Source organism: Nyctereutes procyonoides, unplaced genomic scaffold, assembly GCF_905146905.1.
Source record: "Nyctereutes procyonoides isolate TBG_1078 unplaced genomic scaffold, NYPRO_anot_genome, whole genome shotgun sequence".
Classification (NCBI taxonomy): domain Eukaryota; kingdom Metazoa; phylum Chordata; class Mammalia; order Carnivora; family Canidae; genus Nyctereutes; species Nyctereutes procyonoides.
In genome coordinates, this window is record NW_026575133.1 from 9,862,855 (window position 1) to 9,889,739 (window position 26,885).

The 26,885-nt window shown below is 39.2% G+C and overlaps 1 protein-coding gene across 1 annotated transcript in view; it reads left to right on the forward strand.

The window, feature by feature from the left end:
- SORCS3 (sortilin related VPS10 domain containing receptor 3) overlaps positions 1-26,885 on the forward strand; it is a 584,039-nt gene that overhangs the window by 493,110 nt on the left and 64,044 nt on the right. Inside the window, exons 11-14 of the mRNA XM_055299867.1 lie at positions 48-150; positions 5,850-5,926; positions 9,038-9,129; positions 18,951-19,058. Of these exons, the coding sequence (XP_055155842.1) occupies positions 48-150; positions 5,850-5,926; positions 9,038-9,129; positions 18,951-19,058 (380 nt within the window). The remainder of the gene's footprint in view (positions 1-47; positions 151-5,849; positions 5,927-9,037; positions 9,130-18,950; positions 19,059-26,885) is intronic.

Sequence of the window (26,885 nt, forward strand, 5' to 3'; positions counted from 1 at the left end):
TGTGTCAGAGGTTTGCTGGAATGAAGATGTTTTCTTCTCCATTTTAGCCCTTCTGCTCCTTACACCTGCACTTGCAGATCTCTGAAAATCCATATTCTTCAGGAAGAATCTCCAGCAAGGAGACAGCCCCGGGACTTGTGGTGGCTACAGGTAAGAAAGACATTCCTTGTGCTTCTTCCTCCCTGATGGTTTCTGGAATGTATTTATCACCTCTTTGGACTCATTTGAGCATTGGGTAAAAGCAAGGGACACTCTCCCCAGAAAATAGGCAGGGTCATGGAACCCCAGGGCCAATCTCATGACCCAGGAAAAGAGCTCCAGACACTTGTAACTTCAAGGTTACTGCATGTCCCACGTAGTCACAGAGCTATTCCCTGTGCTTAGCAAGAGGCCAGAGTTCCTCTCAAAGTAAACTGACTAATCAGAAAGCTTGTTTGTCATAGGGAATTCTTACTTTAAGACACCTTGATATATGAACTTGCCAGCTCACCAAATATAAGTTGGGGTAGCTTTCTCTTTACACAACGGATTCTTTGCAAAGGCTTTCGCCCCAGAGCTGTTTTTAATCAGGAGGCCTCTGGTGCATGTAAAGGTTTGTTTACACATGATTAACCACCTGGCCGAGAGCCTGGTGGGAAAGGGCAGAAAGACCTAAGGTTGCATTGTTGGAGCCACTGTCCACTGAACATCAATCAAAAATGAGGATAAAACAGCTCTGAAATGAAAATCAAAGCCTCTGGGGAATGTGCTCTGATTAGCATGCATTCGATTTACATGCACCTTCCCAGGAATACATTGATGGCATAAAGCAAGGTGGACTTCTAATCTCAGAAGTTAGGGCTCTGGTGGGTAGGCTTTTTTTCTAATGAAAGCAGATAAGTGCACAGTGACTTCCTGAGATGGTCCATTCTGTCTTGTCGCAGCAAGCCGAAGCTCTGTCTCCTGGAGTCACAGCTCTCCTGGACAGGACTTCCTTCTCCATGCCCCCAGCTGCATGAACTTTGAAAAATGTCAGTGACTGACCACGCTGATCAGATCTGGAGCGAGTGTCATCCTCTAGCATTCCAGTCATTTCTCTCAACCTCATAGGGATTGAATCCCCATATTGAGCACCACTGGCTTCAGGACAGGCTTTAGCCCAGGTTAGTGAGAGATGGGGGCAGGCTTTGTTGCTGTCCTGGCTTGAGGAGTGATCCCCATACTCCTTAATCTTTGTGGTTTGGACCTCCCAACTCAGAGACTGCAACACTCTCTGCTTCTCCTCAAGGCCTAGAGGACACCCTGAAGTGGAGTAGAAGCAACATGGAAAACAGTAATAAAAAAAAAAAAAAGAAAAGAAAGAAAATAAAACAGTAATCAATAATAAAAGTTAATATTACTTAATATGCCAACTATATAGCCAGACATTGTTTTGTGTGACTTAACCACTCTGAACTTCAATGTTTTCTTTGGCAAAGTGGGGTTACCGGTACTGACATAACAGAATTGAAGGATTAAATGAAGAATTGGATTTAAAGTGCTTGGGTAGTACCTGGGACATATTGAGTGCTCAGTACACGCTAGCTCTTACCATCATTGATATTACAGAAATTTAACCCTGATCTTCTTATATCAGAGACTGTGACTTGTGCATCTCCTTCAACAGAATCCATAAATCATATGCATACAATATGCAAATGCTGACTGAATGAATGTACTCAGGAGCCCTGGTGTCCTGCTTTCAGAGCTGCGCTCTGACACTGGCCTTGTGAATTTTGCTTAGTTCTTCAACCACTGGGCTTTGTTTCCTTCGTTTATAAAACAGGTTTCTCTTTTTCCAACCTTGTGGGAGTTTGTAAAAATTAGAGATAGTAGAGGATGTCAAGATCCGGCAAAGTGCTCCGACCATAGTGAGATAGGATTAGTTGTAGATATTACCTGAGATCATCTTGTGCCCTAAACTAGTTGAATGTTAAGTCTTTATAAATTGACAAACATAGACAAGTTAAGGATTTGTTTTTGAAAGTTTTTTTTTTTTTTTTTTTTTTTTTTTTTTTTTTTTTTTTTTTTTGTCCACAGACACTTGACCCTTGAACAGCAGGGGGGTTAAGGGTGCCAATCCCTGAGTAGTTGAAAATCCATATAAAACATTTGAGTTTCTGAAACTTAACTACTAACAGCCTACTGTTGTCCAGAAGCCTTACCAATAACATAGTCTATTAACACATATTTTGCACATTATATGCACTGTATACTGTATTCTTACAATAAAATAGGGTAGAGGAAAGAAAATGTTATGAAGAAAATCATGAGGAAGAGAAAATACATTTATAGCTCTGTGCTGTATTTACTGAAAAAAAAATCACAAGTGGACTCACACAGTTCAAATTCATGTTGTTCAAGGATCAACTGTGTATCAGAATTTACTACTGCTTTTTATTTTCCCCTTTGTAACTCTTATAACTTTGTGTGGCCCCTTGCCATACAAATGTCCCTGGGATGTTGGGAGGGATATAACACAGCTGAAGAGATCCTGATGAAAAACCAGACCCAGATTGCTGGCAAATGCCTCCTCATTCCCAGCTTCTCCTTACCCTACTTGCTAGTTCTCCCTGGGAGGTTGTTCACTATCAGGAAAATTATTATGAAGTCAGCCAAGGATGTCTTCAGTGGCCTGCGTGGAGCCTGTCTCTCCAGGGCCCTTTCCCACATCCAGTCATGTCACCTGCCTCTGAGTGTCTGTGACCTGGGCTCCCTCCCCTCCACTCCCGCTGCTCATGACCTCTTCCCCTTTCCTCTGAGGTATGATCTCAGGGGAGCTGTGTGGAGGAAAGGATTCATCTCTAACACCTGTTGGGGCTGTCTCAGAAGGCAGATGGAATTTCAGTCTGGAGAGTTTGACAATTGCTTTTAGCAAACAGGTACGGTAGGGCTCTAAAGGTTCTTACCACCGTGCTTTCAGGCTAGGCAGCAAGACTTCTGTCTTCACAGTGCTTTACATCATGCAAAGCATTCTCTGTGCCTCGACTACCCAACAGCTCTACAATGTGGAAAAGGGGATTACTCTTCTCCTCAATTTACATTTGAGGACACAGATGAGGAAGAGGAAGAGGTGTTGGTCCCACAACAACACTCACTCTGGCTCCAGTTCTATTCTGTCCGGCCGAACCTAGTCCTGAGACCCTTCTCATGGCAGCTGCTCACTACCCCAGGCTCCATACCCATGCTCTCTACTGTGGAGGCACTTTCCTCCCTGCAGTGGATTGTGTACTGTTGCCTTTGTCACCGAGCCCTTAGTCCCCTAAATGGGCACCTGTACTAGTGAGAGAAGCATCTCTTGCTTCAGAGGACTCCTAAATTCTCTTCCTCTCTTTATGGTTGTTTTGTTTTGTTTTGCACAAGTGTTTAACTCAGGAGCAGAGAAAGGTAGCCCTGAGAGGAAATGGGAGTTTTTGCAGGTTATTTAAGGCTGCCAGAAAGGACACTGGGACCTCTAGGATTTAGCAGCTAAGCCACTGGTGAGAGAAGAAACTCTGTGTTCTTCTGTATGTCTCTCCTTCCTCTGTCCCTTTGCACCATGTAAGTGAGGAACAGGTACCTCTTCTTCCATCCTGACCAGAGGCCACTTCAGGGAGCTTCCCAGTATCCCTTCAGCCAGTGAGCATGTTCATCAAGTCTTCCTTCTCTGACACCAGATGCCAAATTCTTCCTACCAGAGATTACCCATGGGGCCACTTAGGAACTGCCCCCGTTCTAAGATCCAGTTGTCCTGGATAACATCTTTTCTGTCCCTTCCTCTGGGAACCAACTTTCTGGTTCCTGTGGTCAGCAGCATTTCTTTCAGGGCTCCTTTCAACTGACAGAAGATAATTCCAAAGCCAGACTTCCCTGTGAGCCTTGGATTCTCATCACCACAAAACCTCCAAAATAAGTCTGATGGAACTTTGAAAGATGGGCTGAGGGACAGAACCAGCTCCTACTGAGGATAGTAGGTGATGCGATAGACCCTGAGAAGCTGTGACAGGGACAGCAGATTCCAGTTCACGGGGAAATATGCTCCTGCCTCCATCTCTCACTCTCTACCACCTAGGTGGTAGACATTACTGATGGCTCACCATGCTCTGTTCTATTGAAACCAAATATGGCTTCAGAATCCTTAGCAGGCAGCCATCACCAAACGACTGGAGTTGACATTCTCTGCCCCATCCCTCTTTTCTTTCTTCATCTTTGTCTTCCAAAAACTGTATCTGGTGAGTTGAATTCCAGATTCCAGACAAATCTCCACAGAGCTGCTCACCGTGCCTCTCCCTGCTCCTCTCACACCTACTGCCTGAGCTGTGAGCCCTGGGGTTATTTTTGGAAGCCTGAGTGTCAAAACAAGTTGGCTAGCTGTGTGCGCCCTGGTGCTGATGGGAGCTTGACAAGCTGTAGCCTGGCTTTAATTTCTCATTTTGAAGCATTAAATGTCAGGAGCTCAATTAACATTTTCATTATTGCATTTTTATTGTGCTCTTACTTAGGCTACAGATGTGTGGGAGCTAACATTCCCTTCCTGCTATTTTTAAAGAAAAAAAATATCAGCCAAAATGATAAATTCTTACATCTTTAGGGTACTTTCCTGGTTCTTGATACCTCCCCAAATGCACATCAGCATTGGAAACATGATTTAATCATTTGTTGACTCATTCATCCATTCCACAATTATTTATTGAGCAATAAAGTACTACATTTGGGGCACTGTTCTGGGCTCTGGGGTGGAGGCGTGCATAGTGGGGAAACTTGGGCAACGTAGGTAGACTAGAAAATCTTGATCACTGCCTTTTTTAATAAACATAATTACAAGGTGATGACGTGCAAGGGGAAGAAAAAGAATGAGAAAGAAGGAATAAAAGTGTAAAGCAGTGGAGTCAATAAGATTGGAACAAACCAGATGCCTTCTCCTGCCATACTTGATAGTCATGATCTGCTGAGTGTAGTCATTTTATTCTGGGCACCCTGTAAACTTGGTTACACAGTTGACATTTTTAAGTTGGGTACACACTCACATGTATACATAGAGATACACAGACACACAGACATGCATACCAGTTTTCCTTAGGCTACAATTATATGTGAGGAGTAAAGTGTCCTTAGGCCCACCTTCTCCACACATGTCTATTGTTCCATTCTTTGCCACCTTCAGGGACCACCTATCAAGATCAATTTTAAGAGACTATTGGTTACAGCATGAATAGTTCAAGGAAGCCAAGCTCATTAATATTGGGTCTTTGAGTCTTACCATTTAAAGATGCATTCCTGTCATGTTATTTACTATAGTTCTCATATTGTTTTTTTCATCTTGGTGGGTTTTTTATATAACACCAAGAAAGCACTACACACATCAACTTTATTTGTATCTATCTATTTATTTATTTTTAAGATTTTATTTATTTATTCATGAGAAACACAGAGAGGAGAGAGAGAGAGAGGCAGAGACACAGGCAGAGGGAGAAGCAGGGTCCATGCAGGGAGCCCAATGTGGGACTTGATCCCGGGTCTCCAGGATCATGCCCCAGGCCGAAGGCAGAGCTAAACTTCTGAGCCACCTGGGCTGCCCTGTATTTATCCTTTAAAGGAATTTTTAACAATTTATTATTATTATTATTATTATTATTATTATTATTATTATTATTATGTTTTAGTCATCTCTATACCCAACATGAGGCTTGAACTCATGAACCCAAGATCAAGAATTGCATGCTTTCCTGACTGAGCCAGCCAGGCGTCTACATCAACTTTTAACATAACTTGGAAAAACTTTACTCTCTGCTACCTCCCCCGCCCCACTCTCAAATCTGCAACCAATTATAAATGATGTGCTTATGTTTCAGGCAATATTGGCCCGGAGCTCTCATATACTGATATTGGTGTGTTCATCTCTTCTGATGGGGGCAACACATGGAGACAGGTAACTGGGAGAATCGGGGACAGGGAAGAGGCATTTAGGGCAAGTTCTGCCAACATCTCATTTCCCTATAGATTCCAATAGATTTTCCTATAGAGTCCTATGGTTGCAAAGAAAACAACATTGAAGCAGCTATTCAGTTTGGTCCATTTTTGCTGATAGATAGGCAATAGAGTAAAATGGAAGCATTGGAGAAGGAATAGGAAGAACTGGAATTTTCTCTGTCTCTCTCTCTTTTTTTTTTTTCCTATTCTTTCATCCAGCAGTAAGTAAGGAACAGCCACTAGATGCTGAGTACTGGGCTGCTTTCTGGGGATACAACCAATGAAATGATTCCTATCATTAATGTGACATAGGACCTGGGAAGATAGGTTCCTTTGCCTTGCTGGATCTGTTTCTTTATCTATAAGATAAGGAGTCAGAATACTAAAAACACAAAGCTGTCGATTTGGTGGATTAAATATTATGTAGGCCTAGCCTTCAGTAAGTGTGAAGCAGTTTAATAGATACATGACTGTGTGAAAAATTAATTCAATTTTACAAATATTGGTAGCACACTGTCCAATAGAACTTTGTGCAGTGATGAAAATGTTCTGTGTCTATACCATCCCATGTGGCAACTTAACAGTTGAGATGTGGCTAGTGTGACAGAGGAGCTGAATTTTTTATTTTATTTTAATTAATTTAAATTTAAATAGTCTCATGTGGCTACTGTATTGAACAACACAGATTTATACAATGTCAGCTAGGTGTCAAATACAGACCTGTGGAGATAGTTGAATATTTTGGAGTCTTTTCTCAATGAGTTCAAAATTAAGTAGAGAAAAAGCTTCATAAATAACTTACTATAGTTTAGAGTGATTTTTTTTTTAAAGAGAGTGAGCACCCACAGGCATAGGGGAGGGGCAGAGGGAGAGGGAAAGTATCTTAAGAATTGTAAGAGAATTTTTTGTGGGGCATGATCTCACCATCCTGAGATCATGACCTGAGATGAAATCAAGAGTCAGACGTTTAAATAACTGATCCACCCAGCTACCCCTGCCTGCTTGTATTTTAGCAGCATTTTTAGTTTGCAGGGAAAAGAGATAAATTGATTCTACTTGGAGAGACTGGGAAAGACTTTACAAGAGTTGACATTTTACTAAGTCTTAAATGTGAGAAGTTTTTCGCCTGAGGAAGACGACAGAGGGACATTGAATGTCTTGATGTAGGTGCAGCCACATTCGCAACCTAGTTGGACAAATTCCAACTTTGGATCCCTTAGTGAAGACTGTCATTACCATCACCAGCATCATCATCACCACCCCCATTGCCACCACTGTCACCACTATGATTATCAAAAGAAAAATTTACCAAGGATCTACCAGACACAACCAGCTATCTTAAGTACTATAAGAATACAACATACAACATAGAATAAGTTAAGAATAAGAATAAGTCATACAACAAAGAATAAGTTAAGATTCCTACCCACAAGGGTGTAATCAGGTAGATGAAGAACAGACACATAATTAAGAACTTATCTTCAGAATAGAAGATAATCTCTTTTAAGTATCAATTGAGGATGGAAACTGGAACATCAACTCTTCTAGTGTAGAAGCTCCCAACAACAAACTATTGTCCCTCCAACTCAAGAAATCGCTTACCTGGCTGAGTGGCCCCTGCAGTATTCCTTCCTTCCACTACTTTGGTTTTTCTTTTTCCAAATAGTTAAGGATTCCAGTTTCCACTCTAGCGATGGACAGGGCAATTGTTAGCAGTGGCCAGAGTGGTAGAGAGGAAAGTGTAAAGATAATGGTGTCTCCCTCTTCCTCATGCTGAGAATCTCGTTGTACCTCTCATCCTCAGACTTCAATCCAGCATCTCCATTAAGTGGCTTATTACAGAGCCCCCTTTGAGCTCTGGAGAGAAAACGCTGGCATTGTAGGCTCAGAGTCCGTGTTTATATCTGATATATAAATGAATCGCCCTGAGATCCTTTTTGCTTAAGACTACCATTAGTGTGGACATTTTTATTCCTTAAAAGGCAAATATGAGAAAGGAAACCAATTGAGAGGTTAGGCCTGAGAATTCATTTACTTTTTCTTTATGGTGTTTCCTGGTGCATATGTATAGAAGACCTTATTTCTCTTATTCCCTCCCTTTTAAATATGTTTATACCTCCTTTTCTACTATGTTTCACTTAATCTACCATCCCAACCTCTCCATCTAGGCTGTAGGAACCACCAGTAGTGATTAAGAGCTAGAGAAATTGTCCAATTCCACTTTCCTCTAGAAGATCTAAAGTAGGAGGTTGGTTTTCTTCTGGGGAATTTTTTTTTTCCTGTTTCAGGTTGGAGATATGATAATTTATAAAATAGAAGCATTGATACATGTGGGATTATATCTGAAGTTCTCAGAGCCTGGCATCAGAGTAGGTATTTAGGAAATCCTATGGGGTGATGGATGGATGGATCACTGAATGTGTAAATGAATGAGTGGATGGGTGAATAAATAATATTCAAAGGACTGAATCAAAGAATCAATTTAGGTCCCTTTAAGCACTGTGTTCCAGTGCTTATTCAGAGTAAAGATCTGTAAGGGCCAAACTTAGGCCGTCATCCAGCTTGTATGGAAACCTAGGAGGTGGTGGCTCAGTGTAAGAACTCAGTCATCATGTATACCATAATGTCTAGAGAAATTGTCTTTACATTTATAGTTTATAAACAACACTGTAAGGCAGACACCATTTATAGATTAACAAAAAAAATCTACATAGATGAGAAAGAAGAAAGAGATGAGTAGTAACTTACTTGCATGCAAAGATGAGGAAGCATTTGTGAAGTCCTATTTTCCTTTGGGTTATCTAGCTGAGCATTTTGTTGTTTCAATTTCTTGTACGTTCATAGAACTAGTGAAAGGAGCCCTAGAAATGCCATTTGAGTGGCCTGGGGAGAGTTACTGGTTCTCTGCAAAGCCCATTCCTCATCTAGTACTTGCCAAATTACCTGATAGGGTTGTTGGAAGGCTCAGAACCTGCATGAAACAATGTTTGTGAAAGACTTTGTAAACTGTCAAGCACTGTGCAATTGTAAGTTGTTGCTATGATTGTTGTTGTTGTTGTTGTTGTTCCAGATCTTTGATGAAGAGTACAATGTCTGGTTCCTAGACTGGGGTGGCGCCCTCGTGGCCATGAAACACACACCTCTGCCAGTCAGGCATTTGTGGTAAGGACAGCTCCCTACCCTATTAATGAGCAATTTTTCAGTGGAAAGTGTTGGGACACATTTTTCTGCATGATTTTGTACCCATTTACCCATTTCCTCTTCCATTTATTCATCCATCCGTCCATTTAGTATACATCTCATCATCTAACTTAAGTAGCAGTGGTAGGCCAGATAATTTAGATGGGGAAGTGTGATGATTAGAGTGGGGTGGTAGGATTGGGTGCTCAGATAAGTAGAAAAGACCACGAAGGTCCCATGAGTCCAAGCATCCAAGATTAAGAATCTAAAATACGGGAAATGGAAACTGCTGTAAGAAGAATATTAGGTTCATATAGCAGATAAAAAGTTCAGTTCTAGATAAGTTGAATTTTAGATGTCTGTGAGTATTCAAGCAGAGATGATGATTTGTCTGATATATTCATCTGAAGGTCAGGACAGAGTCTGGGCTGACACTGATGGCAAGTAAAGTCATGGAAGTGGGCTCAATGCCTCAGAAGAGTGGGTACAACAAGGAGAAACCAGGAATTCCTACAGAGCCCTGTTGAATACCAACACATAGAGCAGAAAATAAATGATGGAACAGACCAAGAAGTAGACTAAACAATAAAAACACAGGAGAAATGCTTGCATGGATGCTGAAGAAAGGGGTAATCAGACCAAATTAGTTATGCCATGAAAAACAATCTAGGATTAAGCAATATATAGAGGAATAAAGGGTGTCATTGGTGATCTGTGTCAGAGTTGATTCAAAAGAGAAGTGGGATTAAAAGGTAGATTACAGGAAGGGGAGATGGGTTGGGGGGATGGGGTAACTAGGTGATGGGTACTAAGGAGGGCACTTGATGGGATGAGCACCGGGTGTTATGCTATATGTTGGCAAATTGAATTTAAATTTAAAAAAGAAAGGTAGGTTGCAGTAGATTTATGAATGAAACGAATGAATGAATGAATGCATGAATGAATGAAAAGCAATGGAGTAAAGTGGAGGCAGCGGATAACTCTCAATAAAGTAGATTATGGAATGAGGTTCAGTGTGTATATGCAAAACCCTCCAATGAGGAGAAGGATCTGTGAGATATTTTGATGATGATGATGATTCTGTTGTTTGTTTTTGCTTTTGGCAGGGGATGAATAAGTATTATGTGTGTTTATATGCCAAAGGAGAAGAATTTCATGCTTCAGATACAGTAAAGTGAATACTTGAGAGTGAATATTTGGTAGTAGATGATATGCTATCTAGAGTACAGTTGTTGGGATGAGCCAGAGCTGGAGAATGGACTCTAGCTTAGCTGCCAGATCCTTCATTTTGGGAGACTAACCCTTTTATTTTATGTTTATTATTTTTTAAAGATTTATTTATTTATTAATGAGAGACACAGAGAGATGGAGCACGGCAGAGACACAGGCAGAGACAGAAACAAGCTCCATGCAGGGAGCCCAATGTGGGACTCGATCCCAGATCTCCAGGATCACACCCCGGGGCAGAAGGCAGTGCTAAACCACTGAGCCACCCGGGCTGCCCTGACTAACCCTTTTAAAGTCAGAGTTTTACTGGGAAGCATCAGAGTATAATCAGGAAAAGATGTAGGATTTCCAGGTGCCAAATTCAAGCTTCAGTAACCTTGGCAAGAATTTAAGTTTTCTCTCCATTTGGCCATTTATTAAGTAAAACCACATAATCTTGCCATTTTTGTTAGTCAAAAGTGGTCAAATATCATAAATTTCTTAGAGCTCAAGCTAACATAAAGTGCAGTGGTTTTACCTACTGCTCTATCTTCCTACAGAGAGATTATGATATTAAATTTGGAAAAGATACATGAAGCCATTTGTAAGGAAAAGTGCTCTACCAACTCAAGAATGAGCATATACAAGTTCCCACTGTAATTCTTTATCATCCTTTTACTACTGATTATATACTTTTTGGGTAGAATCAGAAGAGTGGAATTACTTAATACTAATGATAGTCAGGAGTTTCTGAGGAATTATTATATGCCGGGTATCATTCTAAACCCTTTACATGAATTGTCTAAGTTAGTTCTTTAACCACCATATGTATGTGGTTATTCTTTTTATCACATATTTATAATGGCATTGAAATGCAGACATATTAAATTCTTTGCTCAAGGCTACACAGCTAGTACCTGGCAGCACTAAGTTGGGTCTCTGTTGGAGAGACATGGATGACATGGAGACATGGATGCTCTTCTGTTTTAATTGAATTTTCCAGATACTTTAATGAGTACACAGAGGCCACATGGTCCCAGCCCTCTGGGAGATCAGAGTCAAGATAAGGAGTTTAGACAGTCCACACATCACAGAAATCCAATAAATGCCTGCTAAAGCATGCTGGCCATGTATATTGCTAGGATCTTAGGACAGGATGGAGTCCTGCCTAGTGTGAAAGGGGGTGTTCATGAGCTACATGAGAGCTCATTTTAAGTGCAAGAAAAGTTTTCAGTTCATTGCTATCTTCTGTGTAGGCCTCAAACTGACATTATTTTATACATTCTTGAAAAAAGAATGCCATGAGTCAAAGGACTGATAAGGCAAACCTAGGGAAGAAAAACTGTGACCAAAGCCTGGGATTCAGGAAAAGGAGGGAGTGTTCAGGAAATATATTTGCCTGGAATAAAAAATGGGAGTAAGATAGAGTGGGTAGGACTCCAAAGAACTGAAATGCCTAGTTGAGCCTGTAGGTAATTCCTTCTACCTCAAAGACATGCCTCCTTGTGTAGGGAAGAGCTTCTCTATTGAGGACTGAATAGCACTTAAACTCTCAGAGAGGATTACTTGACTCTTAAATCAAGTTCAGTTGTTTATTTGTGTTTTAACCAAGAAAGGCAATAGTTTTTAGTCCCTATCATGATGTCCTAAGAACTTCAATGGATGCCTTGATAAGAAAAGTGATAAATTCCCTGCAGACAGAGACAGCTGAGCAGATTTCTCCCCTTTAAGTCTTAAGGGGGTGGCAACACCATCTCACGCTTGACCATCACCCTCCTGCTCTTTCTCCTTCATTGTGATAGGAACCTAATACTTACTTAGTGGTTGATTTCTAGAGCCTTTTGCACAAAAATTTCCTTGTTATAAGAAGAGGAATTTGGTTGTAGTGTTTCCTGTGGGGGATAGGAGAAGAGAGAATATCTGGCATAGAATGAAGGGATGAGAGAGTTTGAGTTTGGGTTAATCTTCCCATCCTTCCATCAGACCATTCAGTCTGTTCTGCAGTAGTTTCTCACCCAAGAACTGATCATTTCCCAAAGGAGCATTTGGGAATTTCTGGAGGGAACCCATCCAAGTTGGGAAAATTATTTAATATTCTCTCATGGCTGTGTAAATAGGATAAAATTGTGCTTCTCAAAGGCACTAGTACAAAGTTTGAGTTTTCTCTTGCTCCATGAAATACCTCTTTGTTGATAGAAAATGTTTGCAAAGCTCAGAAAATATAGCTGCATTCTCATTTATCTTCCTCTTATAATAATGAGAATACTACCTGCCTCCTGTGTTTGACTACTCCAGCTTACAAAGTATTAAACATGATTTTCCACATATGCTTTGGAGATAGCATTTTCTCCATGTAAAGGATGTCGGCACTGCCATTTTTCATAAATGCTACAAATGTTTCCGTGAACTTGGACACTACTCATGACTTCTGCTTACTTGCCTACCAGTGAAATGTCATTATTTGAAATAATCTCTTCAACGGTTAAATACCAGCTCTTGAAGACATGTATTAGAACACAACAAGAAACAACCCATTCAAGAATTCTCCTTTGCACTTCTCTTTCAAAGGCTAAGTGCGTGTTTTTGAAGGCCTTCATCATACCATTATCACCAATGTTTCCTTATGAAATTCTTGACTGATTTTTGTCTACTGCATATGAATTGCAAGTTTGTGAAACTCAAGCAGTTCTTTATCACCAGTAGCTTCTGATTAAGTCAAAACCTTTGAGATAAACAGCTCATTTTAAGTGCAAGAAAAGTTCTCAGTTCATTGCTATCTTCTGTGTAGGCCTCAAACTGACATTATTTTGTACAAAGATGTATAAATATTTGCATTAAAAAACCCACACCAGCCTACCCACTCTTACACAAGGGTATAGTGGTTCTCAAATTTAAATAATAGCTACGTTGCCTTTCAGAGAAAAGAGGAGTCATAATTGAAAAGCTGAGGAAGCGTTAGCTAGACTAATAAGGCATGCTGTTTCCCATAAATTGAAATGATAGGTAGCTAGATATGCATGAAGACAAAACAGCATACAAATGAACCCATCTATTTGTGACCGTGTACATTTGGATGCATAGAGATTAGAACCTAAGTGCTGTTTCAGGTAAGCCCTTCATCCGGTATTATCTTTAGACCATGGATACATTAGGGTGAAATGAATAATGGAACCTTATGAAATGTGGTGCTCTAATGAAAACTCACAATAGACAGAGCTACTAATCGGCAGGTAGACAGGGGTCCTACTGTTTCCTTAGCCCTGACAAGCTGTCAGTGACTCCTTTCACTAGAATGTTCTTGGAAACAGAAAATGAAACATCACATGGCTTTTTGTGTTCCTTTGTTTTTCTGTAGATGGTTGTGAGCACTTGTGTCTTGTCTAGAGGCACATTCACATGCAAGCAATAGTCCCAACCGATACTTGCCTCTGAAAAATGGAAGTGCATGTACTATTGTGAAGAACTTCTAGGTGGCTAAAATGCTACCACCTTATGCATTTGCAATCAAATAATATGGAGCAATGCATGTCAGCAAAGGGGGGAACACTGATTCTCAATGACCATTATAACTATTTCTGTGCTGAAGAGTTCTGGGCAGGACTTGGTTGTTCTTGGAAGATTTTGTTCCTTTTAGTGGATCCCATCTCAATATCATAAAGTCATTGACACTGGAATAAGGAAGAGTCTTAGAGAATATGTAGTTTGGTTTCACACCTCGTGTAGCAGATACCTCTATGACACCCCAAAGGTTCACCCTACTTCATCACAATACCATAAGGCTCAACAACTCCCATATACCCAAGACAGAAAGTTCCCATTTTGTACAAAGGCTTTAGCTGTTAAACAACTGTTTTTATACTGAGCAATAGTGAATCTACTTGTAACTAATGCCCATTGGTACCTGTTCTGCTGCCCAGAGCTATGCTGCATAGGTCTGATCCAGAATTGTACATGATTTTTAGAATCATATAGCTGGAAAGGACCTCAAGAGACCTCTTTGTCTAACATTTCTAAGTTCTGGAAAATGATCAGATACGCAACTCAAGTCAGATTGTATGAGTTTATGCATTCATTCCTCACACATTGACTGACCATATACTATTTATCTAGCATTAGTTTAAGGTCTGGGTTGTAAAAGTGAACAAGACAAAATACTTGAGAGCTTAAATTCTTGTGTAAAAATATTTGACTATTGTCTTTAGAACAGTTATGAGAATGAAAATATTTTCTCCTTTATTTTATCTGTATTTTTAATTGATTTTTTATGCATTCAACAACTGATTTTTTCACAGATATTGTCCCTTTTCAGTAGTCAACAAATAGATTTATTTTTACTTGTTTAACTAAAGCTTTCTTACTAAAAAAAAAAATTAAAAGACAATGGTAATTAATTCAGCTCTATTCTTCTTTTCCCTAAGCTATCTTCAATTCATATAACCTGTTTCTGGAACAGCCTGTTTTGTTTTTTTTTTTACCTTTAATCACACTGATTGTCAGTTTCTCTACAATGATTGTAACTAAACATAGTATTGAGGATTTAGTAGAAGGATAGTTTCTTCTGTTATGCATGTCACCTATCTGTGAACACATACTCGACTCACAGTGGCTTGATTACCTTTCACAATAGTGTCATTTCTAGAAAATATGTATCTTATGATTAACAGTGACCCCAGTTCTTTTCAGCTTGAGATTTTCATTAGTTACTCTTTTCCTTTCTCTGGCTGTGGGGCTTTTTTCCCCTTTCTAATTAAACATTCTGCTTTAATTTGGTCTTGTAAGGGATTTCCAAATCTATATTTCCAACTTTGATTACCTCCCGGAAATTTGGATCCATCCATCCAAAGGTGTCCTTGACAGTGTGTCACAACATGGAAGTCCAAAAAGTATCCAAACCTTGATGTAGACCAAATAGAAACAAACAGAAATCTTTGCTTTTCCTCTTCTTTCCATTTCCCCATCTCAAGTGCTTAACCATAAAAATCTGTGTTGTCCATGATTTCTTTCTTTTGCTCAAGCAATCTGTACACATTTTATCACCAAATCCTATTGACTTCACCTCTAAAAATATCCTTTCCATCTTTCTTTCTCCACTACTATAACCTTTACCCAGGCCCCATTCCTTGACAATCTATTCACCATAAAGAAGTGAAAATTATGTTTTAAAATTTAAACCAAACATATCTCTCTCATTGCAACTGGAAGTAAGGTCCTTCATAGTTTTCCCAGGCTTATTTTCTGACTCCATTTCCTTCTGCTAACCTACTTTCCCACTAATCTATAGCTACTGACCATATTTTTGTCCTTTCCACATGACAACTTACTTTCACATTAGATCTTCACTCTGCAATGGCTCTCACCTGGGTCTTTGCATAGCTTGTTCCTTATTATTATTCAGATCTCACCTTAAATGTCACCATAAAAGAGGACTTAAATTTTCAATACCAAGTAGCTATGCAGTCACTATCACATCATTCTGTTTTAATTGTCTTCATGACACTTGTTTATAACTCATATTTTTTATAACTCATATTTTTTTAATCTATTTGCCTGAATATTGTTTGTCTCCTCATGTTAGAATGTAAGTTCCACTTAAGCTAGGGCATTCCCTTTCCTAGTCACCACTAGATCCTTTGAACAGAGGTTACTGCCAGACCAGGCACATAGTAGGCATCAATAAATATTTGACAAAGAAAGTTCCTTTTATTGTGATTTTGTAGTCCTGTTTTACTTCAGAGCATTAAAAAAATGATAAAACTCCCAGCAATCAAAAAGAAATAGTTCTCAGAAATGGCAGGCACTACAGACCCAAATTTCCATTACCTAAGATAGTTTTCTAATGTCATATTTTTTGGATCTTGTTTAGAGAGTTTTGTTTTGTTTGGCTTTTAATACTTACCTCAGCTCACAATATTCAAGTTAGAAATTACTGATTTCATAATGTCACCTGATGGCACAATCCTGAGCTTCCAAGTAGCATGTTGATCATAAATGAAAATCATAGGATCCATTCCTCACCCTGACTCTGTAGGGCTGCCCTCTTGCTTATGCTTATAAGCATAGGTTATAACGGCTTCCTAGGACTTTGGTTATTGTATATGCTAGCTTTCTCACCTGAGTTTTGGCATTTCTTAGTTTTTCTTCTGATCTCATTCTTCCATCTAAACCCATGCTGCTTATCCTTCCATAGGAACTCACTTCATACAACAGGGCTCTTATCTTCCAGTTTTTCTTTCCATCCTAGACTTGGTTTTTCCTTGGCACCTCCATCTCACATCTAGAAGACTGTGATGGTCTTTCTTTGTTTACACCATGTTTTTTTTTTTTTTTTTTTTGTCTTTACAAAGTAACAATGACTGTCTTCTGCCTTGTTCTCAATGGCAGTGGCATGAAGGCTCTCCCTCCCTGGGATGCTGGTGGCATCCAATACTATTTACTCTGCTAGTATTAATTATGACCTTCAATTGTCAGGAAATTCCGAGAAGATAAGGACAGAGGCCTTCAACTCACTTTGACTTCTTCCTATCAATACAATAATCAATTTATCCTAAGTTGCCCAAACAAAATCTAAACAAATGCTTTCTTATCTCCTAGATTTGTCTCCCAGCTAACTAGTTAGTGGCCACAAAATACTTGAAACCAACTATGATTATTTAGGAACCAAGTAGGTCCAGGGCAAGAAAGGTGAGGTCCATTCCCAGTCGTGCTTTGGTTTTTCCTTTTGAAGCAAGAAACTCATTTTCAAGAAATGCAGTTCAGTTCTGCCCAGCTTTTTCTGGGTCAGCTTGATGCTTATGTAACCTTTAGCCTCTTAAAAAAAAGTCTGAAATTACCAAGTTCTTAAATTGGTATTATTAATCAAGACAGTATTGTTTACAGTCATCCTCATGCTGTACATTAGATCCCCAGAACTCATTCCTCTTGCATAACTGAAACTTTGAATCCTTCAACCAACATGTCCTCATTTCTCCTTTCTGCCTGCCACTCCTGTTGATCAAGACCAGCTTTATTGTGGTGATCTTTTCACAATGTATACATGTTATCAAAATACTAAGGTGTACACTAAATATACACAATATTTACTTGTCAAAAATAACTCAAAAAAAGTCGTTTTAAAGAAATCAAGACAGACACTGATAACTTGTGAAATCATAAAAACTTAACATCAGACTGTCTGCTTTTCATTTTTTTTGTGAATATAGACTTAGGTATAGCAAAAATTTAAAAAATGTTAAAAAGGATAAGACAGAAATGGAAAGAAACAGAGAGGGTGAGAGAGACAAAGAAGTAAATATATTGGGAACGGGCTGAGTAGGTTGACTGGTAATGGGCAGAGAGACTCTGCATCCAGTTCATGGATGCCAGCGTAAATCATGCTTGAAAAAAATCGATGGATTGGAAGAGTGTGGTAAATCATTCTTTATTTATTTCATTAATTTATTCATTTAATAGTTATATAGTGCTAACCAGGTGACCATTTTTCTGCTAGATACTAGGAATGCAAAAATGAATTGTATGGTCCTTGACCTCAAAAAGCTCACAATTCCATGGAAAAATTAGACATAGATTTATTAAAATACATATAAAACATCAGGTAAGAAGTATTATAATAAAGATGTGTGGGTGGTGTTAAGGAATCATTGAATGAACCAGACCTATATGACCCATGAACTCCCAAGATTATAGTTTTGAATTGGTGGATTTAAGGTCCATTAAGAAGTTATCACTCGGCACTCACTCTAAGTGGAGAAGCCTACAGAGTTACTACAGTTGAACTCAGAGAATCCTGAGTTATGGAGTCAAATAAGAATTAAGAATGAATCTACCCAAGAAGGATCACAGGGAATGAAGCAAATACAGCTGCGTTGGGGAAGGTGGAAGACCAGGTACTTGATAATATCAAGAAAAGGAAAGAAGCAAGTACTCAAAATTACCCCAGTCTCCTCTACTAGTAACCTTCCCTTGAAAGAGTTTTAGGTTCTATAACTAAAAAGGGCTAGACCTTTCTCTTACCACTGGATGAAAGATGGCACAGTATTGCCCAAAACATCTTAGACACTCAGCAGCCACCTCTAAAAGCTCCTGAATGTAGCACTGGGAAGGGAAAATGAGCCTAACATTCATTCTGAACAAATGGGAAATGGCTTTTTTTTTTTAAGTTTGATACGAAAGACATACAATACACCTCCCCTCCCCTAGAGTACACCCCACACTACTCAATTTATCTGTGTCAGAAACTCCAAGGACCAAATTGATTGTGCTGTAAATTGAACCTTAGGGTACATTCTGAGTACTTGAAATGTGATACTCCACCAACTAAGCCCTCCTGCTTGGGTTGTTTTTTCTTCTTGTTGTTGTTTTTTGATCCTAGTATGTTGAAATATTTCTCTATCTCTGGTACTGTCTCTGCCTGGGCCAGGAAATGCAATTTTGATCAAATCTCATAATAATATGGGGAGATGTTGAAGATGAATACCTATTGATAATTCAAACTGCCAGAAAGTGAGATACAGAGGAGAATTTAATAACCTGAAAAATGGTTGTGAAGGAGTGTGGTATGATTTTCAGCTATCTCTTCTGTGTACTTGTTCCCAACCCAGGGTGAGTTTTGACGAGGGCCACTCCTGGGACAAGTATGGCTTCACTTCGGTTCCTCTCTTTGTTGACGGGGCTCTGGTGGAGGCAGGAGTGGAGACCCAAATCATGACGTGAGTACTTCTTTTGCTGTGGCCCATAGGAGCCCGACACCTGGGTTCTAGCTCCACTGAGGCCACAGATTTTCCTGGGGAACCCTATACCAAAGCATTCTAGTCTGGTGCCTAGTTTCCTCATCTGTAAAATGGAAATATGTGTTGTACCCACTGATTCAGAAGGCTACTGACAGCATCTGAGAAGCAAGGCTCCTAATTAACCAGTTAAGATTTCTAACAGTATTTAAGATATTCTAACAAATTTCCACTTATCCAAGGAAACAAAGCTACAGTCTTTAGACATCTCTTCTTTCTTTCCAGGACAGTCCCGCAGAAGGTGAGGGACAGGGACGGCAAATAAAATAGCCAACATACTGAAATAAGAGAATATTTTAAGGGAAACTCCTGGAGTCTGTCACACACACACACACACACACACACACCACATACCCAAAGTTGTCATTCTACTTCAGATTAATTTACTGTGAACATTTTCCTACATTCCTTTACCCCGAGAATAGATGGTCTTAAAGTTGTAAAAAGATCCCAAGTACTTTCTGAATTTTAAAGAAAATATTGATAAATTGGTACTATTTTCAAAGTCTATCTAATTTTAATCTCTAAAAACTTGATGACCTCTGCGTTTGTGTGCATATGGATATGTAGGGGGATGTGGGAGGATAGTTACGGTAACCCTCCACCAGCCAATACCTCCCTCGCCTCCCTCACTTTGAAATGACTAGAACATTGTACACCTTAATCTTCACTGAGTGGAATAAAAGGAGTCTAAAGGGCAAGATTAAGGGAATCTGCTGTGTCGTGGAGTTGGCACAGAAGGGCTCACAGGATGATTCTCTGCTGGTTTTGGGGAAAAGAGTGGTCTTCTTCCTCTAAGAAACACTGCTGTTCTTTGAAACTTTGTGTTCAAGAACGTCTTTATAGTTTGAATCATTCTTTTCCAGTATGAGACTTATGGGCTTTAAGGAGGAGGCAGAAACAGGGCAAATGGCTAGTTCTGTGCTTTATCTCTTTCCCAGAGTATCAGTTAAAAAAAATCTGTTATAACTGCATCTACACAATTTTGTTCAAATGTTATAATCTGGCCCCCAACTTGACTACTTTGTACAGTCCCACCCCTCTACTTCCATTCTCACATCTAAAGTGTTGACTGGCTAGTCCTCTGGGATTTCAGAGTGACAGAAAAAACTCAACTGTGATGAAAAAATGATGCACTAATCAGAGAAAACAAAACAAATGGACAAAAATCTGATCCCAGTTTTAGGGTACCTGAGTTAAGATTCTGTACAATCCAGTAGCTATGGATTACCTGTCTGGTAGTTAGCCATGTTGGATCTTCATTTCTTCATTTCTAAGATTGAATCATTCCTTATGCTTCTTTTCAAAATTTTGAAATGCTAAAAATCTTCACCTTTTTAGAAATTTAGTAGAAGCACTGCAAGGGTCTCATGTCTACACGACTTGTGTACAGAAAAAGTCTTGGATTCACAGTGTCCTCATTATTTAAAAAAAGATTTATAATAGAAAATCTGAGTGGTTCCACAAGAATGCCTTTAAAACATTTAGGACAGTGCAACAAAGAGTGATTTTAAATTCTCTTCTTTAATTCTCTCTGAATCTTCTAAATTGCCAGGGAAATGTTTTCTCTTAACTCCAAGGATGGTGAACTTGTCTTTTAAAGACTGAACCATCATTTTTGAGCATCTGCTATGTTTCAGGTGCTGGGTTAAATCCCAGAGCTCTGTAGTTGAAAGTAGAAACATATGATATCAAACCCTATGAAGAGCTGCTATGATCCTCCCAAGGGGTATATTGTGTTAATAACTGATGTCTGTAACTGTGAACCTATGTTATGGTAAAACTTCTCTGGGCAGTTCTATTGTAAAATGTGAGCAAGGATTTCCTGTAGAATTTGTTGCTCAGGATAGGATATAAGTCTATAATTTGAGTTTTGTCCAGTAATTTCTTACCATTTTCTTAAAGTACACCCTACACAGAATTGTCTCACCAACGAAATTTCTTATTAAAGTTCCTAAACAGATGGGCTCTTATTGTTAAGCTGAGAAGTCACTTTATTAAGAGTTAACAATATTGTATGCAAGTGTAGCTGTACAAGCATAGACAGTATTTAAGATACAGTATATTATTATTGATACCTAAACTCTAAAGCTTCATCATTTGGTGGATAAATAGATATAATGTGTAATATAAGTTCTGGATACTTAAAGGAAGTATAGCATAAATATTATTTCTAAAATACAAACGACTTGGTAAATATATAGGTATATATGTATATGCAAGTGTATGTGTATACAGATGCACACACTTATATACATATATGTATATACACAGAGAGATAGGTAAGAGAGATACAGTGAGAGAGAAATCCCAAGGATTTAGGGTCCTGGAAAGATGTTTATAAAGTTCTACTATAAAATAATAACAATAATAAAAGTTTAAAAAATTGGTGGTACCTATGTGGTAGATGACACAGCAGTTCTAGATGACAAATCAGAAATTCCTATCTCCATATTTTGCGTGCTTGTATATTAAATTAATGTGATGTACAAATGACTGTGTCATTTTACCCAGAATATTCTGCCAAGAGTTAAAATGCTTTCTTATGAATTCTGGGAAGCATATGGAATCCTGGGAATACCACCATCTTTTTTTCATGAGGATCTCTGACATGAGCTAATTTTTCCAAATTATTTCCTATCCTTTACTTAGTTACCAGCTATAAAAAGAAAATCTTCCTCTTTTCTAGGACTTCCTCTGATATGGCCATCAAGGAGTTAAAATATTGAATTCTAAATTCCATAAGGCAAACGTACACACATTCAAGAAGGTTGTATAGTTTGCTTGAATTTATTAAACTAGATGTGGCTGCTCATCACAGTCAAATCTGACATGGTCCTAGAATCTTGGTCAGTGAAGATGTCTATGATCCTAAAGTCAGGTGTTTCCTGCTTTTGTATGAAAGACACATACTGATCCCTCTCTTTAGCTTTCTCATCATCCCATAATGTCATTTATCCTGCATTTTCTTGTATGGGGCCTCTTTGGACTCATCACATGCTTCTCTTGGTCATTACTTTGAACAATATCACATGTACACCAATCTCTGCATGATTGGGCATTCCCTAGCAAGTCTAAGCCTACAGTTTAAATTCTGTCTTCATCTAATCTTAAATGGTAATAATTTTTTTCTCAGCTTCATGGAGTTTAGCTGGTCACATGGATATGAGGAGATTGACCTCAGGGCCAAACCATTTACTGAAAAGACGAGATAGCATTCCTATTTTCCTTTCCTCCCCAGTAAGACTGCACAAGAACAGACAAAGCTTCTGCCCTCTCCTACCTTTTTTATCAAGATATTTTAAATGCTGCTAAGTAGAAAAGGAATGAGGGTAGAGCATAATAGTCTTACATGGGATTTGGGACAGACAGGTATTTGTCCTTTAATGAAACTAAGATGAGTTTGGAAGTGGTTGTCCAACCAAGTGTAAGCAATTCAGGCTGCCTGTTTTTAACTTTCTATTAAACTCAGAGTTTCTCTAGTATAAAAATGATCCAGATGTTGTCAGAGCTCTTCAGGCAGCCACTGGTGTGAGCCCAGGAAGGATTGCCAAGAGGCAATTTCCGTCTCTGCCTTAGATTTGTGTGTGTGTGTGTGTGTGTGTGTATTTATTTATTTGTCTATTTGTTTGTTTGTTTGTTTGTTTGTTTGTTTGTTTTTAATTTTTTGCCTTAGATTTGAAAACGACTTTAAAACCAGGTGATCCAACAGGGCTAACCAGTGCTTTCCCTTGTGGAATGACAATGACATGGATTGAAGCAGGGGTTCAAAAACTTTACATATTCTATAAGTAATGGTTAGGGGTCTGGGGGCCATTTGAGAATAGACATGCTTCCTCTTGCCATTTAACCAAATATTACTCCTGATTTGGGCTGTTTAAATTCTGTAATTTTCTTCTCATGGTTAACCCTAGCTCTGTATTTCAGCAGTGGTCAATAAGGAAGAAAGGCTATCTCATTCTCACTAAGGTTTTATTGGTTTAGCTTGTTACCTTCATTTGGAGGTTTTAAATATTTATCAGTTTAGGGTAATTAATTTCATATATCAGCTTGACTGGGCCACAGGGTACCTATATATTTGGTCAAATATTATTTCACATGTTTCTGTGAAGGTGTTTTTGGAAAAGACTAATATTTCAATCAGTGAATACAAAGCAGATTGCCCTCCCTAATATTTTTGAGGCTTACTCAATCAGTTACAAATATTAATAGAACAAAAAGGTTGACCTTTCCTTGAACAAGGGAGAATTCCTCCTGCCTGGCTGCCTTTGAACTGGGACATGGTTTTTTTCTGGTGTTTAACTCCAACTAAAAAATCTACTCTTCTTGAGTTTCAAGACTAGAACTACTCTATCAGCATTCCTGGGTCTCCAGCTTGCTGACTCACCCTACAGATCCTGAGACTTGTCTGCCTCCATAATTGTGTAAGCCAATTGCTTATCTCAAATTCTTCTCTCTGTCTGTTTCTGTATATTTCTGTATACACACACAGACACACATATACAGTTGACCTTTGAATAACACAAGTCTGAAATTCACAAGTCCACTTTTTTTTAAAAGATTTATTTTTATTTATTTATGATAGACATAGAGAGAGAGAGAGGCAGAGACACAGGCAGAGGGAGAAGCAGGCTCCATGCTGGGAGCCCGACGTGGGACTCGATCCCGGGACTCCAGGATTGTGCCCTGGGCCAAAGGCAGGCGCGAAACCACTGAGCCACCCAGGGATTCCCACAAGTCCACTTATATGTGGATTTTTTTCAATAAATCCAGTACAGCACTATAAATGTATTTTCTCTTTCTTATGATTGCCTTTTCTCTAGCTGGCTTTATTGTAAGAATACAGTGTATAATGCATACACACAATGTATGTTAATTGACTTTGTTATCAATAAAGCTTCCAGTCAACAGTAGACTATTAATAGTTAAGTTTTGGGGGAGTCAAAGGCAATATACATATTTTTAACTGTGCAGAAGCTTGTTGCTCCTTACCCCTGCATTATTCAAGGGTCAACCTATTCATCTTATTGGTTCTGTTTCCCTGGAAAGTTTTGAATAATACACAGTTAATTATTGAAATTGTGTAATAAGCTTCAAATATGTTTCATATTCTCTCAGAGGGAATTAAAGAGGTAAATGCAATTCTTTTTACTTTCAAGGAACACTCAGGCCAATGTGTTGGAGGAGAGAGATACACCAATCATCAAAGAACCCAAGGGGTATAACCAGGATATGAGTAAAAGGGAGTAAAGGCTTCACACACACAAAAAGTGACAATTGAGTTGGTCTTGAAATTTCAATAGAAGGTCACCAGTGGAAAGCCAGGTAACAGGTAATAGAACATCAGTTCAAAGAAAGTACAAAATTTAATCATTTTGTTGAGTACTGTGACATCAGTACTCCTCTTGAAAGGAGAATTGCCACATTGTGAGAAGTCAGTAATTATTTGTTGAAAGAATGACTGATTCAAGACAAAGAACACAAAAAAAGAAAGAGCCACATAAGAGCATATGACTGGGTGTCAAGGGATTGGTACTGTGAGGGTTCTTAGGTTATGTGTAGGAATCTGACCTTATTTGAAGTGATGCTCTTGGAATTGAAAATATAGTAATGCCACTCCTCTTCTCAAAACTCATGGAAGGCTGTCCATTGCCTGTAGAATAAAATCCAAACTCATTGAATGGCCTATAAATATCTACACTGACCACATGCCTGGGACCTCACTTCTGGCCCCCATATTATGACCACCTTTCTCTGATCCATTAGTGCCTTACTGCCCTGAGGTTTTTGTCTGTGTATCTACCTAAAATTTACTTGTACTCCACGCTTAAACAGCCAAACTTCTAGGTATCTTTCAGGTCTCAGCTTAAGAATCAGCTCTTCTAGCACACCTTCTTTGGCCCATCTGATCACTTTGGGGACTCCTTGCCATACGCTGTCTTAGCCCTATGTAGTTTTCCTTCAAATGCTTGAAACAATAAATATTAATGAAAATGGTAATTTTTTTTTTTTGTAATTTCCTCCTCCACCTTTATCTGCTCTTAAAACAGGCAGATAGACACATGCGTGCAACACATGAATGGCTTTTAAATTCTATGAGGGAGGATCTTTGTGTATCCTGCTAATGGGTGTCATATGTTTATCAGTTTTGTGCTTGAACTAAGGATTTAATGGTATACATGTATTAAATGATTAAATGAGTAAGTGAATGAATTAACAAGTCCATTTTATGATCCTCAGTGATCTTTCCCAGTGGTAAGTGATTGTGATTGTAGTGACTTCCCTAGATTTTGAAGTGCTATGATCAGAATCCTGTAGTTGCAAGTTATGGGGACCTGGGGGTTAGGTAGGAGTTGGAGCCTTCTGCATGCAGAGGTGTCCTGTGGAAGATGATGATGCAAGGGGTGGAATGATGCATGGGCACAAAGAGGCAGCTGGAGAATGAGGCCCTTCCTGGGAGTGATCCCTGATTTCCTCCACCTTTCAGAAGACTCTGACAGCTTCTACCTCTCCTGGAGGCCAGTGCTTGGGCAGCATGGTACCTTCCAACACTAGCTTGATAGGGGAATTTATGTGAGAAAGACAGTCCCCAGGTTGCAGGCACGAGATTTGCTTACTTTTATTGCTCTTTTTTCCACTGTCTTTTCAAATGTTATTATTTCAACATCTCCCTGGTAACCTTGACAGGAACCATCTAGTCTAGCCTAATTCGTTGTGAAATGTGACCATTCTTATTACTTAAGGCTGAGAATAGGGCTGGATGATTGACAAGCCAGAGGGCCTATTGCCATCTCAGGCAGTGGCTTTCTAGCTGATGAGATGCCTGTGCTGCTGGAGCACTTGGGCCTCTTTGGTGTATTATTTGGCCCCAAATTACACTTTAAGGAAAGCTCTTTTTTTTTTTTTTTTGTATGGCTCAGATATGGAATCAGATGGAAAAATAAAAAAACTGCTTTCCTGCATCCTCAAAGCTACATTTGAAATTCTTTCTTGATGTGAACTATTTGAACCAATTGGCTGTGAATTAGCTGATCTTTTATAGGAGCCAGGGAGAACCCGGCAGCCTCTCAGGGAAAACAAAAAAAAAACAACAGAAAAACAATGACACCAAGAGGCAATACCTGCCTCCCTGGAAGGAAGTGGACATTTCTTGCCAGAAGAAGTATCTTTTTACCAACCCGTGTCTGTTTAACACCTTCTTTTGTGCCAGGTATCTGAGGATTTCTCAAATTTGATTTCATGGATTCCTCCCAAGGACCATGCCAGGTACTTTAGATTGTCACCACTGGGCAGATGTGGACATTGAGGCTCAGAGAAATTCAGTGCTCATCTCACACATTCAGTAAGAGGCAAATTGAGTGCAAAGAATGTGAATTTCAAGTATCAGGCTCAGAGCTGAAATTGGAGGAAAGATACTAGAGTTTTCCAAGGTTTGTTCAGTAAAGGACCATGATGTGTGGGGGAAAAGTGGTGGCATGCTAGTTATTCACTAAGTATTGATGGGTGGCCACTGTGCTCTAGACATCAGGTCACAGTAGACCCACTCAAACACAACCTATTTGAAAAGATGCCGAACATGTGCTAGAACTGGACCACAATGAAATCGGAAGGTACAGGGCAAATTGTAGTTGCCATTGGATATCAAAGAAGGAATTAAAGATAGAATAGTTAGAAACAGCTTTGTGGCTCTGCAGAGAAGGAGAGGGAGCATTATGAGCAAACATGGAATAGACTGTGCCTGGCCTGCAG